The following is a 20,842-nucleotide window of genomic DNA, read 5'->3' as shown; positions in this document are numbered from 1 at the left end:
GCAATGTAAGTTAAAGACTTTAAAAATAACCAACTTAGGACAAAGATTTTAGCAATGGCAATTAAATTAACTTTTATTTCGAATATACCTCCTATATGAATATCATTCAGAGTATCTTCATATTTAAAAAGTTATCATAACCCGGTTTTTGAATCAGCTTCACCAAGTTTATATTTTCCATTATCTTACTTGAAGAATTGTACAGAAAATTGTAGTTTTATAGCAAGGAGAAAAAATAAAGATTAATAATGATCTCCAACATACATGTGAAAAAATAGTTCTTTGTTCTCCTCCTCCTCATCCTTTTTCTTGTACTTCTCCTTTTTGTTTCCAGGTTTAGGAAATTTCCACTCAGGATTGCTTGTGGACTATATATATATATATATATTTTTTTTTTTTTTTTTTTTTTTCCGAGATGGAGTCTTGCTCTGTCACCCATGCTGAAGTTCAGTGGCACAATCTCAGCTCACTGCAACCTCTGCCTCCTGGGCTCAAGCGATTCTCCTGCCTCAGCCTCCTGAATAGCTGGGATTACAAGTGTCCACCAATATGCCTGGCTAATTTTTATATTTTTAATAGAGACAGGGGTTTTACCATGTTGGCCAGGCTGGTCTCAAACTCCTGACCTCGTGATCCACCTGCCTCAACCTCCCAAAGTGCTGGGATCACAGGCCAATAAGTTAATTTTATCCAATTACAGTTAAGTATATGCATGGTAACTAGTAATAAATATTACAGTAAGCAATTATTTTATGATGTAAAATCAGAAAAAAAATTCTGAACCCTGAAAGTATTAACAAAGCTTACATAAATTGAACATACATAATCCTCTATTCAAAATTAGATGTTTATGATTACCAGTGAAATAGCCTGTTTGAAAAAAACTTCAAGGAAAGTCATCATTATGTAGGTTTGTATTAAAACAACTTCCCAAAGTTTATTCCAAAGAGTGCTAGTCCCCTGAGAGCAGCCTTGAAAAGGGAATTCTATGGTCACTGTTGAATGTCATGTCCTTCCTTGGGAGATTCAGGTATGCATTTACATTTTAAAGATGCTGATAAGTCTTTCAGTTAATAAACCTTTTAGCCTGATGTTTCATACTTTTGCTTGAGCATTTGAAACTTTTCTCAAGTTACAATATTATGCTAGAATGATATTTTTGCTCTTTTGTGCTATAATGTTGCTTTGATCTTGGGTATTCAAAAATGTGCTGAAACTATAGTAAACTCGCTTCTTGGGGCAAAAATAAATACATATTTCAATGACAAGTATATTCCTATGACAGATTATTATTGGTGATCATGGATTGATTGTCCTCTAGGTTATAAACTGAGCAGTGGGAGGAGGGGAGCTTTTAAATGTTATTTTATTGAATGTTCAAAACAACCCTGTGAGTCAAGTATTTATTTTATGGATGAGGAAATTGAAGCTCAGAGAAGTTGAATGAATTGGTCAAAGCCTCACACTGCAAAGCCCGTGTTCTATCCGGTCTGCAACATCGTGAAAAGCCCTTGGATAAAAACGAATGAGTAACAGATGAGACTTTAAAATGAAGCATTGAAAGAGAGAATGGGATGTCTACACTGAGATATTAGAACATTTTTCACTATCATAGTCCTTTTATCTGGAAGCTAATGAATCGTTTTGCTAGTTTTTGCGAAAAATCCAACCACCTATTTTATTTTATTTTATTTTGAGATGGAGTTTCATGCTTGTTGCCCAGGCTGAAGTGCAACGGCACGATCTTGGCTCACCACAACCTCTGCCTCCTGGGTTCAAGCGATTCTTCTGCCTCAGCCTCCCGAGCAGCTGGGATTACAGGTGCATGCCAATGTGCCAGGCTAATTTTGTATTTTTAGTAGAGATGGGGTTTCTCCATGTTGGCCAGGCTGGTCTCAAACTCCTGGCCTCAGGTGATCTACCTGCCTTGGCCTTCGAAAGTGCTGGAATTACAGACGTGTCCCACCGAGCCCAGCATCAATGGCCTAATTTAATATGAAGAGGGTTACCTAAGACAAAAGAAAAATGAATTGAAGTGGTAGCTAACAGTGTTAGCATTTGTAGATGATGGACCACTCGTTCCTTTTTCAGTATTAGAAGTGTTACAGCTAGACCAGAGGTCATCTAAGGATAATCTTGAACAAAACTGGCCACCAGTATCATTCAAAGTGGAGGAAAAATGGCAGTGGGTCTTAACCACAAATGTGTTTATGTGAAAGGATGTCAATTCATTTTACCAGCAAATAATCTTTACAGCGAAGTAAATTGTTTATATTGGTTTATCTCTGAGGTCTATAGTAGAAGAAACCTAATAGCTTTCTTATCTCATTCTTTAATGCCATTAAACACATCAAATTTTATTGCATTCTGTTTTGTTATAAAACACTTTGATTTATATTCTTCTTCATTTTGCACTTTAAAAAGAGTACTCTCAGTGGGTTGTGGTAAAATTCCAAATGGAAAAGCAGTGCTAAAGATTTTAAAAGCATCATAAATTGCCAGGAATGTTTAGTTCTATCTAATATCTTTTGAAAATCATTTTCAAGTGACTTTGTATTTTAACTTAACAAAATATTCAAGGTAGTATTCAGAAGTTTTACTTCTGATTTTTAAATAGTAAAGTCATTTCCATAGAGTAGCTATAGTAATATAAGATATTTATATGCCCATAAGATTCATAACAAGTTGCAAATTTTCTCGTGGGAAAATTTTTTTTAAATGGTGGAGTCAGTGAAAGCGCTTTAAAATCAATGCCATGAGATCTGGTGTTTGGTACTAGTTAAGGACACATGCACCTCTTACCAATATGAAATTGTCATATCTTCAATGGGTCTTTGTCCCATGCTGATTGTTCTATAATGAAAACCAACATTAGGTAGCCTCTATTGCAATACAGTAAGTTTTCTATCACTGGAAATAAGCAAACAAAAACAAACTCTCATCTTTTGGCAATTTTGGCAATTTTTTTTGTTTTGTTTTGAGATGGAGTCTCACTCTATTGCCCGGGCTGGAGTGCAATGGCACAATCTCGGCTCACTGCAACCTCTGCCTCCTGGGTTCAAGCGATTCTCCTGCCTCTGCCTCCCAAGTAGCTGGGATTACAGGCACTCACCACCACACTCAGCTAATTTTTGTATTTTAGTAGAGATGGGGTTTCATAATGTTGGCCAGGCTGGTCTTGAACTCCTGACCTTGTGATCCGCCCACCTTGGCCTCCCAAAGTGCTGGGATTACAGGAGTCAGCCACCCTTGCACCCAGCCTCTTTTGGCAATTTTTATTGCACTGTTTCTATAAACCAGGTTCTAAGCTAGAGTCTGGCAATATAAAGATAAAAACACAACCTTCACTCAATAAGAAACTCAAAATTAGCAGTGTCATAAGTTGAGTGGTGGAAGAGTGGTAAAAAAGGAGACAGAGAATAAAAAGGAGAACAATTTTGCCTGGCCCAGCCCATAGAATCAGAGAATGTATTACAGGAGATATCTCCTGTCCTGAGCTTTGAGGCGTGATTTAGGAGTTCTTCAAGTAGAAAAGGCAAGTAAAAGCTAAAAGTCTTCTGAAAAAGAGAGAAGAGGCTGATAGAAAATTGCTCCTTTGGAATTATTAAAAAATTCATCTGGCCAGGTGCGTTGGCTCACGCCTGGAATCCCAGCACTTGGGGAGGCCAAGGCGGGTGGATCACGAGGTCAGGAGTATGAGACCAGCCTGGCCAACATGATGAAACCCCATCTCTACTAAAAATACCAAAAATAGCTGGGTGTGGTGGTGCACACCTATAATCCCAGCTACTCAGGAGGCTGAGGCAGGAGAATCACTTGAACCCGGGAGGTGGAGGTTGCAGTAAGCTGAGATCATGCCACTGCACTCCAACCTGGGCGACAGAGCAAGACTCTGTCTCAAAAAAATAAAATAATACTTGCTGGGACATAATGCCTTATAATTAAGACACATCTGGGTTTAAATACCGACTATACCTTTTATCAGCTGTGATACTTTGAGCAAGTCACACTAAAATGAGAAAACACCTACCTATAGGAGTGTTTGGAGCAATGAATGATATGACAAATATAAAGCCATTAGGATGGTACGTGATTTGAAGCACATTCAGCAAGGGCTGGTGAACTGGTGCTGCTGATTTATGACAAAAGAGATGATTTATTATTAGTTCCTATTATTACTGCTTCATGTGAATATGAGTTTTTGTTAATGGTTTGATTCTGATACTATAGTGGCTGTGACAACAGATTTGAAAGTTAGCTTGCAGGGATTTAAATTCTAGCTCTGTGGTTTATTTGCACTGCACCTGGAGCAAGGTACTTCATCTCTCTAATCCTCAGGTTGCTGCTCCATTGTATAATGTCAGCAACAACAGCCCCTACCCCAGAGTGCTTTTTGGGATTACATGAGATCATGTGTGTAAGGCATAGTACAGTGCTTGGAAGAGTAAGTAACATAATATTACAGATGTGTTAACTATTATTTTTACTTCCTTATTTATATCACCATTGAATTTATTTTCCCCATGTTTTTATCTATTTACAGGTTATGAAAATAATAAATGCAGTTTTAAAAATTTGGAAAAATTTAAAAGGAAAAAGTAATCCATGTAACTGTAACCTCAACTAGAACATATTATTCTGAAACATTTTCCTATAATACATCCACGCTCCTGTACTGTAGAAGAATTTTTTGATTTGTAGACTTTTAAAACCATAGCTGAGGAGCATTGCACATAAACATTGTAACCTTCATTCATTGTTGATCGTTATTACATTAGAAGCATTTTCCATATTGTTGCATTGACTTCACAGCTATAATTTCAATGACTACATAAATGTCCATCGAACAGAAGCATCATAGTTTTCTAAGTCAATTTCTGGCAGGTGTGGTGGTTCATGCTTGTAATCCCAGCACTTTGGGAGGCCAAGGCAGGAGGATTGCATGAAATCAGGAGTTCAAGACCAGACTAGACTCTGTCTCTACAAATAACAAAAAAGTTAATCGTATGGTGGTGTGCACCTGTGGCCCTTGCTACTTGGGAGGCTAAGGAAGGAGGATCACTCGAGCCCAGAAGTTGAGGCTGCAGTGAGGCACGCTCGCGCTACTGCATTCCAGCCTGGGTGATGGAGCGAGACCCTGTCTCAATCAATCAATCAGTCAATCAATCAGTGTCTTCTCATGTATTTGGATTATTTTCAATTTAACACACAAAAAGGTGGCAGGAGAAGAGGCAGTACAGAACTAAATGGAGAGAGAGAAACAACCTGTACTGTAACCTGAATCTTCTGGGGCCTGCAGTTCATTGCATGACTTCTCTCGGCTCTCAGCCACCTGGGTTAGAAGCAGAACAAAGGAGAGAGTTACAGTGATCCAGGGTGGGGTTTTGCAGGAATGACTTACAAAATATTTTGATGTTGTGTACAAGCTACTCTCATGTAATAACTTTGTGTCCTGTGTGATTTTATTTTCTTTTTTAGTATTCCCTGGGCCTCCGATTTGCAGTTCCACGTCTCGAGAAAACAAACATGAGCATTAACTTCGATCTCCAAATCAGAAGGTTAGACTTTTACCTGCCTATATTATTGACGGCATTCAACAGAAAAGAGATCCACAGTGAAATGATGCCACCTGTCAAGGTCCTTGGCCTTAAAAGCTCATCTGAAATTAGAACCCAGACTTTCACAGCCCATTTAGTCTTTGTTTTCCTCAATTATTTCAGTAATTTCAACATTTTAGGGGTTTTGAAAAAGAGATTACATTATATAGACCAAGTTATGAGATAGCAAAATTTTGTCCTGGGCAGCCTCCCACCTGCTTTACTTCCGCTTTTCCTCATTCCAAAGCACATGCCTTTCCCCACCCTAACTCCATGCTCTCAGCTGGGCATCAGCTAGTCCCTGAGAACAAAATCTGTGCAAAAAAAGCATAGATTTTGCATTGGCAATCCTGAAGTCTCTTCAATTTCCAAGAATGAACGAATCTCTGATGGCTTACCTGTGAGCACTGTGGCAGGATGCAGGTGAGATACTCTATTTTAAGGGCAAACCCTTCTCTAGCAATGATAAGCTGAGCCATATAAGTAGCTGCCTCTCTTTTCTAAGGCTGACACTGTTCGAGAATTCAACTGTGACTTCACCTTCTTTCCACCTATTCTGTTTGCTCCTTTGTGGCTGAAAATAATATTTTGTGAAAAAGAAGACTTGAAGAAAGTAGTGTGGCAGTTGGGCCGGGGCTTCCAGCTGTGAACTTAAACCCATTAACTGGATAATGGAATCAGTTTAATGGCTCTAGACCCATATTAAAAGGAAATTGAATGGAAAGTAACATACAATATAATATAATATAGTATAGTATATACTAGCACAGCTCATGAAATGTTTCTTTCAGTAAGTATAAATATGTGTTGTAAGATGTCTAGTGAGATGTATATATTTTTTGTGGTCTGCAGCTTAAAAAGTTTGAAAAACACTGATATAAACAGGACATGTAAGCCTTCTGTATTTATTTATACCTTGCCTGGCATGTTGAACCCTTGCTCTAACCATTAAATGAATATGAAGTCAGTATCCACAATTTGAGTCTCAAATACTAGTGTGCAAGATGGTTAATTTCTAAGTTTATCTTAATATCTTGCAAGAAGTATCATTAGAGTGTGATAACTTTTAGAATAATGACTCCATGCAATGGATTACTTTTTAAATAACTACTTCAGCAAAAGGCTTAGAATTTTTTAAAAACGTATAAAGTCTGTAAGAATGTAGCAGATTTTTAAAATCCACAACCCATGTCACAAATTACTCTCCCACCCCAAACTTTGTGATAGATATCTAGGGGGGAAGGTTTCTCAACTTACCTTAGGTATTCATTTCTGACCTTAATGAAGTCTTTCTTGAATTTAACTTAGACATTTTCTGCTGAATTTTAGGTTTTTAAAATCTGGATAAAATTTAGTGATGTGATACAGATGGAATGAATTCTTCTGTAATATTCCTTCATTTTACCAAAAGCATGTTAAATCATTTCTTTGTATCTATAAAAATATATTAAAGGTTTAGGAAGCCCTAAATATTTTTATTTTGGAAATCTGTTGATATTTCTAAGTATCTTAAGAAAAATAAAACAAAAACAGAAACAAAAAAACAGAAAACATGTCTTGGCAAAGTACCACCATCCCTCCAGACAGTAACCTGAAGTTTCTATTCCTCTCCATCATTGTCTGTGCCATTGATCCTCCACTGACATGAAGCTTTGTGTCACCTGGGGAAAGATACATCTCTCATAAAATACACAACCTTTGTATAGAAAGAAAGTCTGGTACAAAGCAAATTCATTGATATTTCCTCCTCACTGTTGGTTGAAGTTACAAAAGAGAATGGATGCAATTAGTAGTTCATCTAAGAAGCAAAAGACACTAGGTAGTGTTCTAGATGCTTTCCCTAAGTCCATCCTGTAGCTCATCATTTAAATAACGAATGCAGTAATGAAGTGCCAAATTTGCTGTAAAACAGAAATGGCCACATTTTTAACATTCCCCTTCATCTAAAACAAAGGGTCATGACTGATTACATTCCATTTCTACTTATGACTATTTTAACATTACCCTAAAAAAATATAAAAATGCAGAAATGCAGAAAGAACTGGAATATACATACAGCATTAAATTCCCAAAACATACGTTATAGGTATAAAAGCAAGAATACAGTGTTTGAGGCCAGGCACGGTGGATCATGCCTGTAATCCCAGCATTTTGGGAGTCCAAGGCAGGTGGATCACTTGAGGTCAGGAGTTCGAGACCAGCCTAGCCAACATGGTGAAACCTTTTCTCTAATAAAAGTACAGGTGCAAGCCTGTAGTCCCAGCTTCTCTGGAGGCTGAGGCTGGGGAATCACTTGAACCTGGGAGGCGGAGGTTGCAGTGAGTCAAGATTGAGCCACTGCACTCCAGCCTGAGTGATAAGAGTGAGACCCCATCTTTAAAAAAAAAAAAAAGAATACAATGTTTGAGTAAAACACTGTAAAAATTCAGTTACTAGGGTATTTGAGAGCTGAGTATTTATCTGCATGGTTTGCTGGCTGACTCCAAAGCTGTAAATAAGGATGTAGATGGATGGTTTTGCATTTGGTTTAAATGTGTTTAAACCAAAAATAAATTAAACCAAATGTTCTGAAGTCTAAACTCTTACAGGCATATATTGACTGCCATGACCTGCATTTAATGAATCCCTTTTCCACAAATAGAAGTCAAGAGAGAAATGGGCTTTATATGTTAATAAACTTAAAGTATTTCCTGTTACCAAATATTTGCATTAAGCGATCTCTCCATGCCCTCACTCTACATGACATAAACATTTTCCTCCCTGTGTCCAACGGGTCTCAGATTGCAATTGCCACATACAAACAGGTCTTGGTAACCATCTCAGAGTTGCTTCCTTAGTAATGGTGAGATGAATACTGTGTTTTCTTTGCTGACATTCCAAAGACCACAGAAAGCATAGAGGGAATGTTAGAATACAGGAAATAGGAAATAGTAAGGAAAAAGAAAATAGCATCGGAGTAATAAAGTGAAAAACAAGTCTATCCATAGTATATAACATAGGGTGCAGTTGTAGAGAGGAAATTCATCATTCTTTGTGTAGAACCAGCACCAACAGTTTAAATAGTTCAGCTTCCATGGCGGTGATGGATGGCTTGTTTGGATGTAGCAGTGGTATTAGTGAGGGAGCTTTCCTTTCAGGAAAGAGGTCAAGGAAGCATCCGAGTTATTTATCAAGCCTGGTTCCTTTCTTACCAGGAGATTTTGCTGACACCACTGGTATGCAGTAGCAAGTGTCATGGCAAGTCTGTGTGACAAAAGATGATTTTGATTAGCCAACTAGGAGGTCGGGACTCAGAGTCTGCTGCTGTTCTTGCTGCATTTCAAAACAGCCTCTAAAAGCCTAGTGTTAGACTTGTTTTCAAGGATAATTTCAATATTCAATGTCTATTTACATATTCACGGTATTGTGGGTAATGAAAAGTGTGTTATTTAAACCACTTGGGAAGAAAATACAATAGAATTATGCAATAACTTATATATATGAAACTTTGTTTTTTCATAATTCTAATTTCCACAGCTGCCAAGCAGTAGTGAACTAGAAATAGAAAAAAGTCTGGTTAATCTGTGGTAAAAATATATTTAAATTTCCAAACTAAAGAATTACTCATAATATATTTAGAACCATAAAGTCTACAATAAGTAAAATTACTTAATTACTTCTTAGTGGTTAGAATTCAGAATACTGCTTGAAAAACACACACAGACATTTTTTTAGTTGACTGATCCTCCCCAGATGTGATCTTAATAAAATGGCCTGGAAACTGGGGTTCAGCCTCTGGAACAAGTCCCTTAAGCTCAGTCATGGGTTTAGTGGCGATGCTCCATTCCAGGAAATGAGCCTGACATTTGCCTGTTTATATCTTTTATGTGTGGTTGCAGTTTAAGTTGTCTTATCAGTATATACAATCGGCCAGGACTTCTCAAAAGCATCAATGGGAACAATTCTGCCTCCTCCTGCTTTGAAAGCAGAATTTTATCATATCCTTTCCAGCTTTCACATTTGGAAAGCTTCAAAAGCTAGTCAGAACCTACCCTGTTACCATCCTCTTGGTGCTAGAGCTTGTCCATCGAATCAGAGTGAGATTTGATGACAAAAAGAGGACGCCTTCTCTTCCTAATGACACCTGAATGTAAACATGACCTGTTAGTGGTGATGTGGCTGTGTCTCGGTTTGCTAAAAGCTGCCTAAGTTTTTAGTGACTTCAGTAAAAGCATAATTAGGATGATAAAATGCAGATGGAAGCCACCTTCAAAACCCAGTTACTGGTTGAGACTCTTTGTAAAGTATGTTTTATTTTCCTCATAGCACATGCATTTTGAAACCCATGCATTTTTAAAAGTTGTTTCATATCTAATTATATTTGCTGGAGAGAAAAAACCCCAGCAAACTTAAAAAATAATTTTGTCACTGTTCAAAGAAGTATTGTTAAACACACACATTCTATCTAGACACTCTTAATGCATTTTGTAAATATCCATGTCATCTCCTAATTGCCTGTTTATGAACTTCCCAACTTCCTTGGGTCTATATTCAGGGCATTGTGGGTAATGAAAAGTGTGTAATTTAAACTGGTCTTTTAAAATACCCTCCAACTCCTTGTCCTAGTTATCTGGTGAGTATGCAGTGAATATATGCTTATTTTAATATTAACTTAAGAAATAACCCGTAAGGAAGATGAAATCGCTGCCAAGCCAATGTATGGTATGATGCATCCCAGAGCCAAACACAAATGCTGTTTTGATTATGTGTTTCTCTGCATTATTCATGCCAGCTCTTCTCTTTATTAGCAAGAAAAATCAGGAGTTGGCTGTGCTGTCACTTCCTATTAAATGGGCAATGAACATGATATGCACAGAGTTGTTAAGGAATTTGTCCAAGGTAGAAGTTGCAAAATGAACTCAGTTCAATACCTTTTTGGTTTAGCCATTTAAAAAAGTGTTAGTTTTGGCCAGGCATGGTGGATCGCACCTGTAATCCCAGCACTTTGGGAGCCTGAGGTGGGCGGATCATGAGGCAGAGAGATCGAGACCATCCTGGCCAACATGGTGAAATCCCGTCTCTACTACAAATACAAAAATTAACTGGGCATAGTGGCGTGTGCCTGTAGTTCCAGCTACCTGGGAGGTTGAGGTAGGAGAATTGCTTGAATTGGGGAGTCAGAGGTTGCAGTGAGCTGACACTGAGCCACTGCACTCCAGCCTGGCAACAGAGGGAGACTCCATCTCAAAAAAAAAAAAAAAAAGAAGTGTTAGTTTATCCAGATATCTATTGTATTTCCAGATAGAGTGTCTCTTCATAGATAGTTGTTACATTACTATTGATCCTCAAAGATCTTAGCATTTCTCTGTACAAATGGTTATGATTTTGGAGAATGAATACACTTGTTTCCTGAATGATCAGGTTAGTAATATGTGTTGCTCCTGTGATATACAGAATGTTTATGATCATATATTGTAATAATACATCTGAGCAGATAGATTTAAATCACATGTCCCTGTGTTTTAGTTCGAACAAGGACAATCCAGACAGCAATTTTGTGAGCCTGCAAATCAACATCACTGCTGTAGCGCAGGTGGAAATAAGAGGGTAAGTAGTAAGCAATGCGTTGTAATAGTATTATAGTCTTCTGTATGTAGGGTTAAGATAAAATACTAGTGAAAATGATGTGGAATTTTCCTGATGCATTAGAGATCACAGTTCATTTTGGATATTAATTTTCACTCTTTTCTACTGATTGTTATTAGCCTTCCATTGGAAAGCAGAGTAAACCCTAAATAATAAGTAACTCCAAGAATATCAAAACAAGAAATCACTTTATGCCGGGTGTGGTGGCTCATGTCTGTAATCCAGTGAGCAGATCACCTGAGGTCAGGAGTTTGAGACGAGCCTAGCCAACATCGTGAAACCCCATCTCTCCTAAAAATACAAAAATTAGCCAAGCGTATAATCCCAGCTAATCAGGGGGCTGAGGCAGGAGAATCACTTGAACCCGGGAGGCAGAGGTTGCAGTGAGCCAAGATCGTGCCATTGCACTTCAGCCTAGGTGACAAGAGTGAAACTCCGTCTCAAAAAAAAAAAAAAAAAAAGAAATCACTTTATTCCCCAAATTGACGGTGCAGTAATCAAACTATAAAAACCAGTTGATAAGAAGCCCGATAAAGTAGACAACCATGTGATTCCCTGAAAAAAAGTCTCAATTCTCCAATAATTATTTTAGCATGATGACATTTTAGCCTTACCACGCCACATCTGGAGTTTAATAAATGACTAACTCTCAGATGCAAGGGTTGATTGGGATATCTTTTTTCTTTGGTCCTATTCTTTAAGGAAGGTGCCAATAAGCAATCAATTGAGAGACAGGGGGAGAAGGGTCAAGGAAATGACAACCAGCTGCAAAATCCATGCCTGGGGGAAAAAGAAATCAGAAATGGGTTGTGTGTAGTTCTTATCTTGAATGAAGTTGGACTTCATTGATTTTTTTTTTTTTTTTTTTTTTTTTTCTGATGATTCTGGTTTTTCAGAACAATCACGGATTCAGAAAATCACAATCTGGTTTTGAACAAACAAATCATTGTTTTTCAAAACAATGACATTGGCTAAAAATGTCAACTGGTATTTTGGACCAAGTTGTCACTGGGGTTCCAGAATCCTGGTTTCCTTCCTTTTCCACGGTGGTTTACAAGCTTCCGTGATGACAGCTGGTATTTCTGCAGGCAAAGCCAGTGCTGCCATGGGTCCTGCCCTGCTGTCCTGGTGCCGCTGGGGCGCCCCCTGTCGGATTAGAGAATAATAGCAATGTCTAACATGTACCGTTCCTTTCTGGGTGCTAGTCCAAGTTAGCCCATCTTAAAATGAACTAGTATCCTCCTTGTACAGGTGAGGGAATTGTGGCCCAAGGAGTTGAAGGTTAAACTAGAAAATGCCAGAATGTAAATATAGGCAACAGTCTCCAGAGCTCATGCTTTGAAATGATCATGCTATCTATCCTGCCTGGGATATTGTTTTTTGAAACTTATCTACATAAAATCATATTCTATGTATGTTTCTGATTTTTTTTTCCATTCAAACCAATGTTTTTGAGATTCATTTTAGTGCACATGCCTGTAAGTCATTCATATCAACTGCCTGAGTGTTACATTGTAAAACTATATCATAGTTTATCTTATTTTACTTTATTTTGAGACTGGGCCTCACTCTATCACCCAGGCTGATCTTGGCTCACTGCAACCTCCACCTCCTGGGTTCAAGTGATTCTTGGGCCTCAGCCTCCTCAGTAGCTGGGATTACAGGCATGCACCATGCTTGGCTAATTTTTGTATTGTTAGTAGAGACAGGGTTTCACCATGTTGACCAGGCTGGTCTCGAACTCCTGCCTTCAGGTGAATCTGCCCGCCTCAGCCTCCCAAAGTGCCAGGATTATTACAGGCCTGAGCCACCGTGCCTGGCAAAAATATACCATAATTTATTTATCTATTCTACTCTTGATGAAAATGCAGGGCTTTTATTATTTACCTTTTTGCAATTGTTTTTTGTACATATCTTCCAGTACACATGGAGAAGAACGTCAGCAGAGGATATGCTTAGAAGTGGAAATTCAGGATGAGAGAGTAGGCTGTATTTAACTTTACGACATAATACCAAAGTCTTTTTCAAAATACTTATGCCAAATTACACTCCCGTAAGAAGTGGGTGAAGTTTCCGTTTCCCCACACTGTCAGCTAACTCTCAACATGATCAGGTTTTTGAGCCAGAATGGTGGATAAGAAATGGTACCTTACTTTAACTTGTAGTCCCCTGGTACACAATACCAAAAAGAGTTTGGTGTTACGTATATTTAGTAGAGATGGGGTTTCGCCATGTTGGCCAGCCTGGTCTTGAACTCTGGACCTCAGGTGATCCACCTGCCTTGGTCTCCCTAAGTGCTGGGATTACAGCATGAGCCACCACACCCAGCCTTTTTTGCACATAGTTCTACTAAAAGAGTTGACTTTTTCTCATTAGTGTATAGAAAGTCTTTTCTATTCTAGAGTTTAGGCACTAATCCTACATCAGTTACAAAGATTGCCAGTATCTTTCAACAGTTTATGGAGTTTGTGGGGTTTCTCAAAAGTAGATTTATTGGAATATAAATTACATAAAGTAAAATTCATCCTTTTTAGGTGTCTAGTTGAAGAAGTTATGACATGGAAAGAACATACAATATAGAACAGTACCATCACTCCACATAGTTCTTTTGGACTACTTTATAATCAACCCTTCCCCACCCCGAGACCCTGGCAACCTTGGCCTATTTTCTGTCACTATAGTTTTGCCTTTTTCCAGAATGATCTATAATGTCATATAAGTCATTGGGAATGATGCTGGCTTCTTCCACCTAACCTCATGCACTTGAGAAACATCTATGTTCTTGGATGTATCAGTAGACAATTTCTTTTTATATATATACTTTTATTATTATACTTTAAGTTCTGGGATACATGTGCAGAATGTGCAGGTTTGTTACATAGGTATACACGTGCCATGATGGCTTGCTGCACTCATCAACCCGTCATCTACATTAGGTATTTCTCCTAACGCTTTCCCTCCCCTAACCCTCGAGGCATCCTCTGACAGGCCCCGCTGTGTGATGTTCCCTTCCCTGTGTTCATGTGATCTCATTGTTCAACTCCCACTTAGGAGTGAGAACATGTGGTGTTTGGTTTTCTGTTCCTGTGTTAGTTTGCTGAGAATGATGGTTTCCAGCTTCATCCATGTCCCTGCAAAAGACATGAAATCCTTTTTTTATGACTGCATAGTATTCTATGGTGTATATGTGCCACATTTTCTCTATCCAGTCTATCATTGATGGGCATTTCGGTTGGTTCCAAGTCTTTGCTATGATGGTTTCTCTTTACTGCTGAGAAGTATTCCATTGTATGGATGGACGTCCAGTGAATTGTTCATCCATTCACTTGTTGGTGAACATTTGAGTTGTCTTCAGTTTGAGCTATGAAGAATAAAGCTGCTATAAAGTATTCATGTGCAGATCTTTGTTGGAATATTTGCTCTCACAAATGTAATTACTGAGTTGTATGATAAGTGTATCTTTACAAGAAACTGTGCAACTGTTTTCCAGAAGGGCTATACTGTTTCCATTATTCACTCCCATCAGTCATGCATGAGAGTTGTAGTCATGCGCCATTTTTCCCAGCATGTGCTTTATGTTGGTTTGTATTTAGTCATTCTAGTAAGCTTATAGTGTACCGCTGAGTTTTTAGTTTTCATTTGCTTAATGACTAGTTACATTGGGCAACTTTTCAGTGCTTATTTGCCATCAATATCTCATTTTTGGTGAAGTGTTCCTTCAAATCTTTTACCCATTTATTGGGTTTTCTGTCTCATTATCCAGTTGTAGAAGTTCTTTGTATATTCTGGATAAAAAGCCATTTACCAAATATGTGTCTTGTGATTATTTTCTCCCAGTATACAGTTTGGGTTTATATTTCCTTAATAGCGATGTTCAAGGAGCAAAAGTTTGATGAAATCCAGTTGGTTTTTTAATGGTTTGTGTTCTTTGTGTCCTAATTTGAAATAACGCTGTTCCAAAGTCACAAAGATTTTCACCTGTATTTTCTTCTAGGAGTTGTATAATTTCAGGTTTTATACTTGGAGCTATAATTATAAGCTAATTGTTGTATCTGTTGTGAGGTGAGGGCCCAGGGTCTTTTTTTTTTTTTTTTTTTTTTTTTTTTTTTTTGAGACAAGGTCTCATTCTGTCTCCCAGGCTGAAGTGCAGTGGCGCAATCAAATCTCACTGCAGCCTCCAACTCCTGGGTTCAAGTAATCCTCCCACTGCAGCCTTCCAAGCAGCTGGGACTGCAGGCATGCACCACCATGCCAAGTTAATGTTTAAAAGTTTTTGGAGATGAGCTCCCACTATATTGCCCAAGCTGATCTTGAATTCCTGGCCTCAAGCAATCTTCCTGCCTCAGCCTCCCAAAGTGCTAGGATTACAGGCATAAGCCACTGTACCTGACCCACTTTTACACATGAATACCTAATGCCGTTTGTTGAAAAGACCATTTTTACCCCCATTGAATTACTTTGGCACTTTTGTTGAAAATCCATTATTATATGTGAGAGTCTATTTCTGGATTTGCTATTCTCTTCTATTGATGTATGTATGTATGTACAGCTATCTAATCTATATAATAATAAGGCTTGAAATATAGGAATGTATCCTGAGATTTTGACAAATTCATTTGTAAATTCTAGTAGCTTTTTGTTTACATATTTCCTAGTATCTTCTATAAAATTATGTTGTCTGCAAATAAAGACTTTTTTCTTATTTTCCCATCTGCATACGCAAAAGTTTATCCAATTATAAAGTTAGAGGGGACAGTCCCCACACAAGATCACCTGCATTTTTCACACCAACTGCAAATTCACGTGATTCCCAAAACCACCCTCGGTGTCAAAAATTCAGTAGAAGTACACAGAACTCATTGAAAGCTATTACACTTACAGAGATTATTACAGAGAGAAGAGACATTAAAATCAGTCAAGGGAAGAAATACATACTGTGGAATCTGGAAAAGGATCAAACACAGGGCTTCCATTGTTCTCCCCTGTGGAGTTAAGGGATGTTACTTTTCTGCTATTGACATGTGACAATATGCATGGAGTATCACCTACCAGGGAAGCTCACCCAAGCCTCAGTGGTCAGAGTTTTTACTGGGGTTCTACGACATAGGCATGATTGATTGATCATCTGCCCATGTGATTGATCATCTGCCCATATAATTGATCTCAGTCTCCAAGTTGATTGATATGATGTGACCAAAGCTTCCACTCTATATCACATTGTTGGTCTTTCTGGTACGAACAACCCCCACTCTAAATCATATTGTTAGGATATCCACTGTGATTCAAGGCTCCAGGCAAGCAAAGCTATTCCTATCAGGCATACAATTCCAAGAGCTTAGGCATTACCCCCAGAAGCTGAGGGCCAAGGCCAGACCTCTTCTTGGATAAGGTTAAATTATTTGTTACATAGTTATGCCTTTCATTTTTTTTTCTTCTCTTATAGCATAGACTAGCAAAACCAGTGCATGATCAATAGAAGTGGTAAAAAGAGATATCCTTGCCTTGTTCAATTTTACAAGAACACCATTCAGCCTTTTACTATCAAGTTTGATGCCAGCTGCAGGGATTTTGTTGATCAGACACCCCTGATCAAGTTGAGGATGTTCTCTCTTATTTCTACTTTTCTTGAGAATTTTTAACATGAATGTATGTTCAGTTTTTTCAAATGCTTTTTCTGTGTATATGAAGATGGTTAAATTGTTTTCCTTTTTTATCCATTAAAGTGGTGAACTGATTAATTTTTGGTTTTGAATTTTAAATCAAACTTGCATTCTGGAGAAGAAACACATTTAGTCTTGATGATTATCCTTTTTAGATATTCTGGGATTCGACTTGCTAAAATTTTATTAGTGACTTTTACATCTATGTTCGTAAGAAGTACTGATCTGTAGTTTTCCTTTCTCACGATATCTTTTTCTAATTTGGGTATCTGGTGAACGCTAGCTCCATAAAATGATTTGTAAGTATTCCTTCATCTGCTTTATTTCCTGGAGTAATTCATGTAGAGTTGGTATTATTTATTCCTCAAATATTTGGTAAAATTCAATGAAGACTTCTGAGTCTGGAGGGTTTTGTGGGGATTTTTTTGTAGGAAGGTTTTGAACAAGTCAACTTCATTCTTAGATGTAAGGTTATTTATAATATATATTTCTATTTGAATGGGCTGTGGTAGTTTCTCATTAAAGGAATTTGTCTATTTCATCTGAGTTGTTACATGTATTGGCATAATGTTGTTCATAATATTCTCTCACTGTCCTTTTAATAGCTGTAGGATTTCTAGTGATGTCTTCTCCATCATTATTGAAATGGGTAGTTTATATCTTCTCCTTTTTTCTTTCTTTTTTTTTAACATTTTCTGATCAGTCTGGCTAGAGTTTAGTGATCTTTTCAAAGAATCCATTTTTTGTTTTATTAATTTTTCTTTGTTTTCTTTATTTTTTCTTTTCTTTTTTTCTATTTTATTGGTTTCAGTTTTTCTTGTTATCCTTTCTCATGCTTTCTTTGGATTTGACTTTCTCTCCCATTTCTAGTTCTTCTATGCAGAAATTTTATGTTTGACTGGAGACTTTTTTTGTATATAAGCATTTAGAGGTATAAATTTAGCAGCATACCAAAATGTTGATATGTTGGGTTTTTTGTTATAACTCAGCTTAAAATATTTTCTAGTTTTCTTTGTGACTCCTTCCTTAGTCATGAGTTGACTCACTGGAAGTGACTTGTTTGATTTACAGATATTTGGAGCTAATCTAGATGTTTTATTTTTGTTGACTTCTAATTTCATTCTCTTATCTCTCTCGATGAGAAAATTGCTATTTTTAAAAATCAGAGAAAAAAACACAAGCATTATTTTTTACTATCTTATTTTTATATCTTTTCAAAGCTTATAATTAATGTATATGAACTTTTGTCTCCTTCTTTAGGCTTAGTGTTTCTTAGTTTTTCTAGCCAAAAATAAGTTGAAACTGTTTCTTAATTCCAAAACAAATTTAAAAATTGGGAAATATTTCTATTTGTTAGGACATAACTAAATCCAAGACAACTAATGGCTGAATATAACTATCTTTATTCTCAATATCCATTTTATGAGATTAATATTTTCAATATTACTGTCATTACTTACAGTAAAAAAAAGAAGGAAATTTCTATTCACTTTTGCCAATAATCAAAACAGATCATTAAAGTTGGGTTTCTCATATGAAGGTGGTTACTTTAATAGCTAGATTAATGTCCAACAATTGGCCACAGTTTATTCACTAAGACTGTGTTAAAATCCTTTTTAGCCATTTACATAGTGTAACTCTTTCCTGCAAATATGCAGCAAAACATTGGTTTCAATGTTTAATACATCAAAGAACAAACAGCTACTGTTGGAAAATCTTCCATGTTCTCTCCCGGAAATTTCTTTTTTTTTTTTGGTCCGTGGTGTTTATTCTGATGTAATTTATCATGCTTTATTTTAAGCAGTTTTTTATCTACTTTTTTTATAATTAAAAAATAACAAAAATGGATTTATTTATTTGAGTGGGAAAAAAATACTGAGAATTTTTCCATTTCTTTCAAAGCTAGGTAACATCATCTTTAAGCAGATCTGTATGCATTTCGTGGTACAAAGGATCAGTTTAGCACATGTCTGTGAGAAGTAAACTTGGCCACAAGAGACAGCACCACATACACTGAGTTCATGAAGAGTAGTAAGATTGCAGATTTTGTAAAATAATCAAGATTGAATGGGTATGCACTAAGAGAGACCACAAACATGAACAACTGAGGTTTGCATAGGATACCGTCCACAGCAGGTAGGGTCAAGACTGTTCCATACAATACGTGGTAGTCTTTGCTATTTGGGAATGATAGGGTTTGAAAACAAGGATTTGAAACAGGATTCACAACACACTACCAAATCCTCAGATTTGAATTTCCTGATTGCGTATATACTTCAACTTACTGAAAACCTAATTCCTTTATTCCAGAGAAATGAAAACTTAAGTTCACACAAGAATCCATAAATAGGGAGGGGGGAGGGGTGGCATTGGGAGTTACACCTGATGTCAATGATGAGTTGATGGGTGCTGACAAGTTGATGGGTGCAGCACACCGACATGGCACAAGTATACATATGTAACAAACCTGCACGTTGTACACATGTATCTTAGAACTTAAAGTATAATTAAAAAAAAAAAAAGCATCATAAGGAAAAAGAGATTAAGAAAGATGATGCTCAGGCTGCAAACCTAAAAAAAAACAAAAATCCATAAATAAATCTTTATAGCAGCTTTGTTAATAATGGCCAGAAACTGCAAACAGCCCAATGTCCTTTGACGGGTTGATAGTTAAACAAATCATGGTACATCCATCCCATAGAATATCACTAAACAATAAACAGGAATGAACAATCGACAGAAGGACCTTTAGGGAAGTATGCAGAGTCAAAAAAGCCAATCCCAAAAGATTGCATCCTGTATGATTCCAATTATATAACATTCTTGAAATGACAGAATTATATAAACGAGGAACAGATTAGTGGTTGCCAAGAGATATGGAGGAGACAGGGACAGAGGGAAGTGGATGTTCCTGTAAAAGGGGGTCTTGGTGGTGATAGAAGTGTTCTTGACTCTGTCAATGACAATATTCTGGTTGTGATATTACATACAATATCACATTTTGGTTTTGCAAGCTGTTACAATTGGGGAAACTGCTAAATAGTACATGGAATCTCTCCATATTATTTCTTACAACTACATATGAATCTAGAATTATCTCAAAATAATGTTTAATTTTTTTAAAAAAACTAATTCCTTGCTTCTCCCAAAATGCATTTCTCATGTTTGTTGTTACCATTAACAGTACCCCAGTCTTCTTCCTATCTGAGGGTCTCACTGGGATAATGGTCTAGCTTCCATCTTAGGATGGAAGGGTATGCAGTGAGGGTTGTAAGATTACCACACTGGCTGTTCATCGTAGGCAAATTACTTCAATATATTCTGTGTTGCTTGCTTTCTTCCTTCTTTCTAAAAAATTCACTTTGAAAACCATGAACACTGATTTAGTTGAGATCTTTAGAGAACCATTCTTTACCATGGTTTCCCTGGATTTGAAGTAGTCTTCAGAAGGTAAATAACTGAGTTTTGTGACCCATGCTTTTTAAATGATTTTGATATGATGTTTTGATAGATTATGTGTTTCTTCATAGACTTCTATTTGATTTTTTGTTACAGAACTATGCCAGGAAGTTTAAGTCATCCTCACTAAATACCACTGCAGCTTAGGAGCCCCGATGGTGCATTTTATATTAGAAATAGAGTAGCTGATACTTAGGATCCGAGTTCTAGATCTCACCTGCAACTAACCCTCTACTTTCCTGTACAACAGTCTTCCTTTCATGTATAAAATGAAGGGTTTTGACGATATCATCTCCATAGTACTGGTCAAGATTCAAATACGTATAATTCTATGAACCTAGGGAATTTATGACCAGTCCTGTGGATTGATAACCATAAAAACAAAAGTTTTCAGAGAAAATGTGTTCAGCTTCTGTGCTGTGTTTGTTCTCTATGCAAAATAAATAAATAAATAAAAGTGTCCCTAGAACCTCACAATGGACAATGGATTGTGAACACAAA

At 37.1% G+C, this 20,842-nt stretch overlaps 1 protein-coding gene across 3 annotated transcripts in view; it reads left to right on the top strand.

The window, feature by feature from the left end:
• The window catches only part of ITGA8 (integrin subunit alpha 8), a 196,557-nt gene that overhangs the window by 116,200 nt on the left and 59,515 nt on the right, over positions 1-20,842 (top strand). For all 3 annotated transcript variants that reach the window (XM_005564711.4, XM_065520345.2, XM_065520346.2), the window contains exons 22-23: positions 5,479-5,558; positions 11,103-11,183. In XM_005564711.4, the coding sequence (XP_005564768.3) occupies positions 5,479-5,558; positions 11,103-11,183 (161 nt within the window). The remainder of the gene's footprint in view (positions 1-5,478; positions 5,559-11,102; positions 11,184-20,842) is intronic.

Source organism: Macaca fascicularis, chromosome 9, assembly GCF_037993035.2.
Source record: "Macaca fascicularis isolate 582-1 chromosome 9, T2T-MFA8v1.1".
NCBI lineage: Eukaryota > Metazoa > Chordata > Mammalia > Primates > Cercopithecidae > Macaca > Macaca fascicularis.
This window is presented reverse-complemented; position numbering and strand designations above follow the sequence as displayed.